We start from the raw sequence: 12,100 nt of genomic DNA, 5'->3' as shown, positions 1-12,100 counted from the left end.
CCAAGAAAGCTGAGAGATATCATCAGCCCAAGGCAAAATCAAAACTGACCAAGCAAATAACAAAGACAAAGACTGACAAAGCCTAACCCTAACCCCTTGTCATGAATATGACACGGAGGATGAAATTGATTGTAGAGAAATACCTGCATCTATTCAATTCACTTTTATTCATATAGTGCCAAATCACAACAAAAGTCACCTCAAAGCACTTTAGGCAGCCATGTCCACCGGATCAGACTGGAGGCAGGAAAGAAACATCAACAACTTGCTATGCTTGAGTTTCACATGACAACAATAGAAGAACCAGTTTTTCTCAAAGATATAGAAGAACTGGTGGGAACATTACCACCTTTATGTGCTAGAGCACCAGCATGGATTTCAACTTTTAAAGAGAACACAGCAGGAGAGACACTTGCCATTGGAGACATTCGTGCCTTGCTTTTTTGAACATGAGTACACAGAGCACGGAGACTTTTGGAAGGAATTCCACGGATCTAAAACCAGTGATAGTTATCAATTTGATCCCTTCAAAAACGCCCTCTGGAGATGTATAAGAACCCTGTACCCAGGAATGAAATATCTAAGGGCACTTAAAGGACTGAAGTTGGAAGCCAATGAGTCCTTGACTGAATATCTGGAGCGAGTAGCCAAGCTCTGGGAACATCACACAGGAATGTGACATGATAGGAGTGAGGTAACCATACACTTGTAAATGGTAAATGGTAAATGGCCTGTATTTATATAGCGCTTTACTAGTCCCTAAGGACCCCAAAGCGCTTTACATATCCAGTCATTCACCCATTCACGCACACATTCACACACTGGTGATGGCAAGCTACGTTGTAGCCACAGCCACCCTGGGGCGCACTGACAGAGGCGAGGCTGCCGGACACTGGCGCCACCGGGCTCTCTGACCACCACCAGTAGGCAACGGGTGGTGGTCAAGGACACAACGACCGAGACTGTCCAAGCTGGGGCTCGAACCGGCAACCTTCCGATTACAAGGTGAACTCCCAACTCTTGAGCCACGATCGCCCCCGTTCACTTGTGGAGAAAACAGTGTGAAATTGGTCTCCCAAGTTCTGTGCAAGAGTCTCTTGATGGAGTGGTTAGATTGAGTGTTATAACGGATTCATTGTGGAGAGCACTTGCAACATTATGTCAGGAGGCAAAGAGAGAAAGCAGAGCGAAAGGCAAAACAATGAACCCAAAGCTTAATCATCAGAAGGAAGAAAAGGACTCAGAGGTAAAGAACAACAAATTTAAAGCCAAACAAATGGTGGCCGTGTTTGTCAACTTAAAAGTAGAAATACAACAATCTGTGGCTGCTGCATTGGCTACACAAACACAGCCTGAGCGTAAACCACAGCTACAAAGACAACAACCAGGTCCAGGCCCAAGATCTGCACCAAGGTGGAATACTGGAAGAGGACGCTTTAGAGGGGAACACCAGCCAGAAGTGCATGAAAGACAACAAAGAGGGCCTCAAATGGACAGAGTCATTTGCATTGCCTGTGGAACAAGAGGACATTGGAGGAGTGAGTGCCCAAACCAATATCCACAGCAGATGAGGGCCCAGAGACCAATATCTGGACCACAACGACGAATTCCAGACTATGATAATGAGAGAGCACCAAACTACCAACAAATGCCCCAGCCTAGACAGCAAGGTGGTCCCCGAGATCTGGACCAAAACCCATACCTATGGGACCCTGGAGTATGTGCAGCTCGAACAACACCCATGACAGAGACAAGGGAAACCTGTACAATCGAGGGTGAGAAGATGTGCTTAATGGCTGATGCTGGAGCAACAATTTCATCAATGAATATTTTAACCATTTCCAACAGACACTCTAGAGCTGAACTGACTTGGACTCCAAAAGGAGGAGTGGCATTTTGAGACTGCCAGTCATATGCAAAATACAGCAGTCCAGAAACCTGAAATAGAGGGTCATCATTAGACTACTTTAATCCTACACAAAACTCTCCAGAATTTAGAGACAGAGAGGAGTTCTAGATAAATATAACTTAGCAAACCCCATAGGGATTGGGGGTTCCAATCTATAATATTTTGAAAAAGCACCAAATAAAATGTTGACCATGTTGATTATGCTCATTCCAATTGTGCAGAGATTGGCTAACCTGACTATTGGCGACTGTCAAGCCTCTGAGTCGCCGAGCAGCTGAATAGTGGAATAATGTTGACGCACCCGCTGTTCAAAACGTAAGTCAAAGTTCCAGATTAAAAACTTCTTTATTTGTTATCAAATATTAAAATCTGTAGAAAAACAGTGATCAAAAACATTCTAAGCTTGAGCGGTCAGCAAAAGTCGACTTCCCCCATCACCCACTCATTCACAAAAATTCCCTCGAGACGTGAACAGGTGATATAGCAATCACTATTACTATTACCGACACCACGTGACCCAAAGCTACGCCTATCCACAACACTGACCAGGGAATGCAATAAACAGGACTGTCAGAACAGTCGGCGTTAGAGTCACCTTTGACAGTCCAGAGTAGGATGCCGTTGGAGATGCTCTTGCCGGAGAAAGGACTGGTGTGATCAACGTGTAGTTTGGCTTGTTGTACGTATATTTTAAAATGATACAGCTCTGGATGGGCCAGTTACCAGGGCATGGAAGCAAGACAGGTATTATCAAATGAGGATTATTTTATCGTTAATTGGTAACTGACAAAATTACAAAATATATATTAGCAAAAATATAAAATATGGGTCTAGTATAGGTATGTTACAATGTACATAACATCCCTTCATGCCATGTACATTGTAGAGATGGACCGATCCGATATTACGTATCGGTATCGGTCCGATACTGACGTAAATTATTGGATCGGATATCGGAGGGAAATAAAAAATGTAATCCGATCCATTAAATATCAAAAAAGCACCTCAAAAAACTTGCGACACGGCGTAACTCGGCTCATAACTGTAGCACATCGGAGCAGTATGCATCACGTGATAGAGCGGCTGTGTGTATTTGTAGCCTCGATAGCAATCCCGCATTTCATCTCCGAGGAAGTTATCCCAGAGAGAAGTAAAGCAAGTGTGTAAGTTCATCTCTGAATGTTTGTAAAGCGTTCCCGCGTTAAGCTTAACAACCGATATATGGAGCGACTGCCTCTTCTCTCTCCCTCTCTTGTTGCTACTTCAATCATGAAACTACTCAATGATCAGCTGATCGGCTTTTCTGTCGCAAGTCCGTCTCTCTTCTTTGTTTATTGCCCACTTCGCACCAGAAAGAGGAAACCAGCGGCTGAACAACAGCAGCACGTTTAAGCTTGATAAGCTGTTGTTAGAATTTATATAATATTACTTTCTAGACCAGGATCCTTTTCTACGTCGCTGACGGCTGGTAACTGTGCAGGGGCGGATCTAGCAAAGTTTAGCCCGGGGGGCCGATAGGGCATGAACAGGGAAAAGGGGGCACAAAGACATACTTTTCTTTCTTATTCTCATTTAAAATGTCTAGCTTTCAATAAATAATTATCTGAATCTTACACCCAAAGTTTTAATCTGATGTAAAATGTATAGAAGTCCATTACTGTATATAGTAACTGTTAAGTCTAATATACCCTAGTAAGCTATAATACTTTTTCCTTTGGGAAGGTACCATCTGTGCAGTCTGCAATTCTGTAGAAGAAAGATGTTGAATCTATTTAATTATTCTTGAAAAATAATTGATTTCTGTGCTTTTTTTTCACACTGCATCAAATTAAAGTTGATTATGTCGATTAAGCATCACGAGCTGGAGGGTGGGTGGTTCCCTATTTTTTTTTTTTTTTTTTTTTTTTTTTTTGCTGGGAGTTTTAGAACCCTATTAGTTAGGTTGCTTACTCTTTAAAATACCAGAATAGGAAGGATGGAGTAGGTTTATTAGATTGATCAGTGTTGCTGAACTATGAAATATTTTGGGTGCAGTGTATTTTTTGCATACAGGTATAACAGAATAGCTTTAGTGTTTTGTTTTGTTTTAACTTGAGTATGAACTTATACAAAAAGCAGCAAGATATTAACAAAACAGTTTTATTGATTAAAAAACACACTATATCGGATTCATATCGGTATCGGCAGATATCCAAATTTATGATATCGGTATCGGTATCGGACATAAAAAAGTGGTATCGTGCCATCTCTAGTACATTGTAACATACCTATAATCTTTGTTTTTGGCTCACTATATAATGTTGTACAGCTCGCTTGAAGGTTATCCTTTTTGTGAAGCATGCTGCTGGTTCATACAGAGGTCCACAGCGCTGTGGAAACTTGTAATTTCAACTGCCAAAGTAAATTAAATCTTTTTAAATGACAGACCTTTGTCCTGAGATTCCTTCTGAAAAGTTTTGAACATGATACCAACCTTATAAACAGTACATTTACACAATGACTGAAACCAGCCCACTGAATGAACACTGGGCTGGGAGGTTACCGTGGTGAAAAATGTGAGTCATTGAAAAAACTCTATTTTGGCCCCTACATCATGAACTATGCTGCTAAATTTATTTGGATACTGACCAGTTCAATTCCCACTAAATGACACTTTAGGCACTCCAGGTTCAAAGATGAATCTAAATGAAAGGAGAGAAACATCAGCCCTGACCTTTGACCTTCACACGGCTGACTCAATGATGCTGTGAATGAAACACTTCCTGTTAGCAGGATGCTAACCCTTCTACTCTAATAAGACACTCTACATGAGCCACAGTTCTATGTTTCACATAGCCTGACTGCTGTTTGCAGGTACACTTCACACACACAGAACAAAGCAAAAACTGATTGCAATGAAGCCTCTCTTCATTAACAGGACATCATTTATACAATAAGTGAAAATGAATCTTCTCCATCAGGTATTACAATTACTGTTATTATCTGTTATTATTTGATCAGGTGTTCATTTCAGTGTCAGTTTATAAATGAAGGTGAAGGAAACACTGAGCTGTTGGACACAAACACAAATCCACACTTCAAACATTTAGGACGAGCTCACAACCACCTCATCATTTATTAATTAGTCTTTAGAAATCATCAGTTTCTCTGTGACCTGTCATGTGTTACACTCACCTCTGACACTGAGAATCACTGATTTCTGTAGCAGAGTGTGTCCATCCTTGTTGTAGACGGTGCAGGTGTAGACTCCACTGTCAGTGAGGTGGAGGTGTTTCAGGGTCAGACTGAGGTCTTTAGTTCTTAGTGGATCTTCACAGCCTCCTGTGCGACCTCTGTAAACCTGGTCCTGTTTACCTGGCTGATTGTTTCCACTCTCATACACGTGGACCTTCATGTGCTTGGGTTCAGTGAGTCTCCACTCCACTGTGACGTCCTGAGGAAGGTAAGCCGTGGTTTTAAAGGGCAGCAGGACAGACTCCTCCCCCTGTGGCACCTCCACCACCTCTGGCTGTAGAGCTGAGAGGAGAACATGAACACAGACAGACATCAGTGTCCTTGTATTTAAATGTGAAACACTGAAAAATACGACGACCTCACGTGTGTTATTACACATGTATATATATGTTATTGTACAAAGCTAAGTCGTGCCTATGTCCTTAGCTCAGAGTCAGACACTATAACTGTGACAGTGATAATAAAGCTTGTTACACAGATGTCAGTGAGTCAGATCCTCCATCATGTAACCAGCAGCAAATCTACAACCAAAGGTGGAGGTGATGGAGTAAAAGTGAAAGCTGTGCACGAAGCAGCACTGCTCTACACTGAACACACAACAGCTATTGGATTTACACACATACAGCTGCTATGCAGCTCTTCTTACAGCAAGAAGGAAGCACACTTTCACACACCAGCCTAAAGACAGAATGGGCCACGTCCCACTCTGCTGTGACACGTTTCACTAATTCACTTCCTGTTGCCACGGCACCGTGTCTTCATAATGGCTCCTAATATCACAAAAATTATAATGATTATTATTTTTGACTGAAGATGGATTTTAGATTGTGGTGTTGGGTGGAGGATGTGGGGTAGCCCCTCCCCTCTGCTCCCTGATGCTTTTGTTTCCACGCTCCTCAGATTGTTTGTATCATGTGATCTGGTATTTACATTCATGAGGACTCCTTCTCAGTGGGTGGAGCCTCCACCTGTGGAAGGAGGAGCTGAAGCTAACACTGCATCCAGATGTTACAGACATGTTGGAAACATCAGCAGCTGGTTTCAGTAATCTGTGAGGAGCTGCTAGATTCATGTGTGGAGGTCAAAGGTCACAGACATCGGTCAGAGTGCTCTCTCTGTTACTGAGTCACACACACACACACACACACACACACACCTTCTCTGTTCTTCATCCTTTTATATGCACGGTACATAAACAGACCAAAGGCAGCAGCCAGGATGATCAGAGTACCCAGCACAGCTGAGAGGACTTTAGGCCAGACTGGAGGAGTTTCTGTAACACAAACACACGAGACATGAACATCATCAACGTGTTTATATGAATTCACATTCTGTCCACTGACCTTTGACCTTAAGCTGTACTTCAGTCCAGTTCTGAGCATGTCCAGCATTCAGGGCGGTGCAGTTGTAGGTTCCACTGTCAAAGACTGTGGGGTTCCTCAGAGTGAGGCTGAGGTCTCCAGTCGTCAGAGCATCGTCTCTCATTGACGTTCGGTTGGTGTAACGTGGGTTTTGTTTTGAATGATCATCTCTGCTCCGCAGACGCATGTGAACTGTTGGGTTACTGAACCCATTACGATCCCACACTGCTGATGTGGAGCTCCTGGAAACATTATCTGGTACCTGACAGGGCAGCAGGACAGACTCCACCCCCTCATACACCTTCACCTCCACCCCTGATGCATGCTGTGAAACTGAGGAGGGAAACACAAAAGCAAAGCTGTGATTCACAGTCACATGACCTTTCACACACACACACACACACACACACACACACACACACACACACACACACACACAGATATGATGTTTTGTCTCTGCTGGTTTATGAACACCACACTCTTCAGCTGCTGATTAACATTAAAAGTTGAACTTTGACCCTGGTTGGAGCAGACAAGCTCCGATTTGCGTAACTATTTTTAAATCCCGGTAGAATTCCAACCACATAAGCTAACTCAATAATTTTTTTTGCATGTGAAACTGGACGAGTTGTGTTTACATATCACACATGCAGCTTTTCCCAGAGTGCTGTCCCCTTCCTCTATTATGTTTACATAATTCATGTGAAAAGCCAACAAATAAAAACAAATTACAAGTCAGAGTCAGACTCTTCATCGATCTGAGCTGCTGTTCACATCACTTGTCACCGTGACCTATCACGTGGACCGGTCGTCCAACAACAGGAAGTGACGTCACTTTCCCAGGAAATTAAGTTTTTTTTCTCTCTCGCTTGTAATATTGCACATGCTTTTTTAGAAACATACAGTTTATACATAACAGACACTCAAAACATACTTTCTACACATCATACTATTATGCAGCCAAAATCCGGACACGCCAAACACTTCACCTTGCGTGAAGCTTTGGATCTCATCGCCGCCCCGCCTGAAGACGGTGTTTCTGGACGTTTGTCAGATCCTGATTCTGCCTATAGTGGGGATAAAGCTAGTGATGGAGAGGAGGTGATGGAACTGTACGAGTGGTGTCTGGAAAATAACCTGACTCTCAACATCAGCAAAACTAGAGAAATGATAGTGGACTACCGGAAATGACCAGTCAGGGAACACCAGCCCATCCACATCAACGGTGTCAAGGTCGAAAGGGTCAGCAGCTTCAAATTCCTTGGAGTCAACATCACCGAGGACTTCTCCTGGACCCTTCACACAGACACTGCTATCAGGAAAGCTCGCCAGCGGCTTTACTTCCTGAGGAGGCTGAGGAAGTTTGGCATGAACGCCAACATCACCTCAAATTTCTACAGGTATGCAATCGAGAGCTTGCTGACGAGCTGCATTACAGTTTGTAGTGATTTACGGCTGCTGGCAAAGCAGCTTCCGTACCAGAGGGTGGTGAAGGCAGCAGAGCACATCACTGGCACGAGGCTTCCTGCCATTCAGGACATTTATCTTCAGCGATGCCTCCGTAAAGCACACAGCATCATCAAGGAGCACAGCCACCCAGCACATCAGCTGTTCTCCTTGTTACCATCTGGCAGACGTTACAGGAGTCTGTCTGCTCGGACTACAAGACTTAAACACAGTTTCTACCACCAAGCCATACAACACCCTCAACCACAACACTTAAACACACACAACACAGTCCACAGGACACACTCAGAAGCTACCCTGCAGCTTCACAAGTACTCTGTATAATCTACACTGGTCACTCCACTTTATTGATATTTATATTGAAAAAAAAGTGCAATACTGTAACAACTGCCACAAAAAACCCCCCCCCCCAAAAAAACTTTTGTACTGTTCAGTTTGTACTGCTGCTCATTCCTGCCACTGTGCAATGTCCCATCTGCCCCCCCACCCCCGTCACATTCCTATTTAAGATTTTCTTTATTTAATCACTAGTGTGTACTTATATTTATATATACATATATATATTTAGTCAGTTAGCTGGAAATCTATTTTTTTTCTTTTACTACATCTTATTAATATTTTGCTCTTTACTATTTTTCTATTTATTTTTTATTATTATTTTTTTTCTTCTACTGTACCATTCTGCTGACTGTCTTCTGTTTGTCAAATACATTTCATTGCAATGTTGACCCTGTGCTAACTTGCACATGACAAATAAAACTGAAAACTGAAACTGAAAACTGATGGCCAAACGAAGCTTTCTGAAGCTTGTGTTGAAAAAGCCATGCAGTATACAGTGGTCCCTCACTATAACGCGGTTCACTGTTCGCGGCCTCGATGTTTGGCGGATATTTTTTGTGGAATTTTGCATGCCACTTTTTGTTGTTGTTTTGGGGTTTTTTTTTACAGCGCATTGTGTTCTGTGTCCTGATTGGCTGTAGACCATTGTCAATCAATCTGGTGCCGTGTCTCCTGCCCAGTACAGGATGCGTTCAGCTTGTCTAATTGACATAAATCTCTGATCGCTATCAGTGTGACGCTGAAGTGCTGTACTGTGTGTTGTTTTTTCCCCAACAAACACAACAATGTTGACAAAACGTTTTGCACTGTCAAAGACACCCGTGGGTGGAACACCAGGACTGACATAATGAATTATTAAATACACCATTAAATAATTAATTAAATGTGGCAATAATTAATTAAAATTGGAAGTAATTAATTAAATAAATATTTATGACACATTTAATTAATTATTTAATGATTTATTTAATTAATTCATTATGGCACTATTGTCCCCTTCATGTCTCACCCTGAAATAATTTTATCTGTCAGCTTCACCCATCAAACTCAGGGGGTTAACGCTGCCACTGCAGCTTCTCTAACATTTGATTGGTTGCCGTGCAAAGTAAGTCAAGACACGTCGATCCTAGATAATCGATTGCTGGTGCAGTCTTGGGGCAGCCAGGTATCCCAGAACGCATTTCAAATCACAGGCAGCAATGGTGGTGGTGTAAAGTTTTAAAATTCCCCGTTTTTCTGTCACCAACTACACTTTTAGTATTGTTTTAGCCGTGAATGTAGTGGCCTAATCTTCACATGTCTGGCCAGCTGGTCAACATAGAACATGTTAGCAGAAATGCTCCCATGTTTTCGGAGATGTCGTAGATGACCGTTAGATTAGTTTGATCCTGCCGACTAGTGATGTGTCGGTCGCGAACGAAATGGCTCTTAGAGCCGGCTCTTTGAAGTGAACGATGCGAGCCAGCTCCTTATCGCAAGCCGTGGGTTTTTTTTTTTCTTTCTCTCATCCTCTCTCTCGCTCTTTTTTTCTGCTTCACTCCGCATGCGAGCCTTGTGCTTTGCGCTGGGAAGAGGGGGGAGGGGCGGTAGTTACAGTCGCAGTAGCACAGGAACAGAGCGGGAGGGAGAGACAGAGAAAGAGAGCCAGGGACAACAACGTCACATTAGAAAGGTATAGTAATCATCCACAACTATTTTCAGTTGCAGATGATAAAGGATTCAGAAAGTTTATTCATGCAGGTCCATATGACAGAGAATGTGCATCTTCTTTTTGTTTTCATATTTTAATTTATATTTAACTGTGTTGTGGTTTGCAGTGTTTTGTGTTGTTTCACTTTAAATTTGTTTAAAAGGAAAAAGCTGAAAATTTAAATAGTTAAAAATTGAAATGTGAATAGTTGGTTTTTGTATTATATGATTTATTTATTACATTTTATGTGGAGTGAATAAATAAAAGTATATTTATGGTGACACCTAGAGACAAAGCACGTACAAACTCCAAAACACGTAAAAACTCTGAAGCACATAAAAACTCAAAACACGTACAAAAGACAACAGAAGTGCTCCAGGATGCTAGGTGCAGTGTTGAGGTTTTGTTACCTAGTGGCTACACAAGCCAGCAAGTACCAGCGACCGGATTTGGTGTGTAGTAGTAACAGGTAAATGAACATTTTTTTTAAAATTATTTGAATATATATGAATGCTTGTGTATAACTACACAAACAATACACATATGCTTTCAACTGTGTAATTTAAGTGATCTAGGTAGCTCTGTTTTGGAATTTCAGTTAACGCTAGAAATGTGTTTTGGAGTTTGTACGTGTTTTGTCTCTAGGGGCCACCGCATATATTTATATATAAACATATATAAATAAAACCACTTTTTTTTACATTAGTAATTCCTTTTGTTCATAATTTTATATTATTGTTAATAATAAATTAATTAAAGCAACAAAACAACCTGAAGAGCCGTTTCGGAGCCGAAAGAGCCGGCTCTTTTTAGTGAGTCGAGCCGAAAGAGCCGGTTCTCTAAAAAGAGTCAGAAATCCCATCACTACTGCCGACACTTTCATGTGACCCAGCTGGGAAACTGGTTAACTCACAGAGCTGCAGATATGGTGGACATGCTGACCTCGCTCCGTGGTGTACAGGGCCGTTTACCCTCATGATTAATATTCACAACAAAAATATTAGCCGAACATCATGAACTCTGTATGTGTTTCATAGTGTCGAACAAGCTTTTCCACATGCAGAAACGCCTTCTAAAAACAATGGCCACCAAAGCAATGGTTTAGACCAGGGGTCCCCAATCCCAGTCCACGAGGGCCGGTGTCCCTACAGGTTTTAGATCTCACCCTGGGTCCACACACCTGAATCACATGATTAGTTCATTACCAGGCCTCTGGAGAACTTCAAGACATGTTGAGGAGGTAATTTATCCATTTAAATCAGCTGTGATGGATCAAGGACACGGCTAAAACCTGCAGGGACACCGGCCCTCGTGGACTGGGATTGGGGACCCCTGGTTTAGACTGATCAGCGTTAACCCCACCCCCTTAGTTTGATTGGTGAGGTTGATAGATAAAATTATTTAATGGTGAGGGCTGAATTAATTAATTAAATACACCATTAAATAATTCATTAAATGTGGCAATAATTAATTAAAATGTAAAATAAATAAATAAATAAATCATAGTCATAAATATTTATGTAATTAATTATTCCCAATTTTAATTAATTATTGCCACATTTAATTATTTATGTAATGGTGTATTTAATTAATTCATTATGTCAGTCCGGCAGTTCCTGCCCGTGGGTGTCTTTGGTTTCATTCTATAGTACTGGACTTATTTGAACTTTGTGTTTAAACAAGAGAGAAAAGTGTGAAAATGTTCAAACCTTTCTGAGAAAAGTGTATAAACTGTGTAGTGAGGGCTTTTACAGCCTTCAAACATCTATAATAACTGTAAAACCTAAAGCTGGCTCCTTCGGGGATTTCCCCTATCGCGGGTTGTTTTTAGAACGTCCCGGGAGAAACGAGAGGGGGTCTGCGGGTGGAGCAGCAAGCTCACGGTCACAGGCCGTGCCCTGTCTGTACTATACACATGTTCAAACACACACACGTGATAGGTGTGTGTGACAAAACCAGCTGAAAGTTCGGGATCCGCTCTGCATGGAGGACGCGGAGACGAGCTCACATGAACGAGCTCGATGACAGAATAAGGAACGTGAGCGATTATAACAGCAGCGGACCCGCTACACGCTACGTATGAAGCCACACCCACCTCTC

General features: G+C 42.0%; 2 protein-coding genes across 2 annotated transcripts in view; both read right to left on the bottom strand.

Moving 5' to 3' along the window:
* The window catches only part of LOC135933816 (protein NLRC3-like), a 225,038-nt gene that overhangs the window by 109,372 nt on the left and 103,566 nt on the right, over positions 1-12,100 (bottom strand). The gene's annotated exons all lie outside the window — the stretch shown is intronic.
* LOC134643111 (vascular endothelial growth factor receptor 1-like) overlaps positions 1-12,100 on the bottom strand; it is a 66,862-nt gene that overhangs the window by 54,497 nt on the left and 265 nt on the right. Inside the window, exons 2-4 of the mRNA XM_063495344.2 lie at positions 6,487-6,837; positions 6,300-6,416; positions 5,084-5,425 (exon numbers count right to left, since the gene is read on the bottom strand). Of these exons, the coding sequence (XP_063351414.2) occupies positions 5,084-5,425; positions 6,300-6,416; positions 6,487-6,837 (810 nt within the window). The remainder of the gene's footprint in view (positions 1-5,083; positions 5,426-6,299; positions 6,417-6,486; positions 6,838-12,100) is intronic.

Source organism: Pelmatolapia mariae, linkage group LG15, assembly GCF_036321145.2.
Source record: "Pelmatolapia mariae isolate MD_Pm_ZW linkage group LG15, Pm_UMD_F_2, whole genome shotgun sequence".
Lineage (NCBI taxonomy): Eukaryota > Metazoa > Chordata > Actinopteri > Cichliformes > Cichlidae > Pelmatolapia > Pelmatolapia mariae.
Note: the sequence above shows the minus strand (reverse complement) of the source record. Positions and strands in the feature narration are given on the sequence as shown.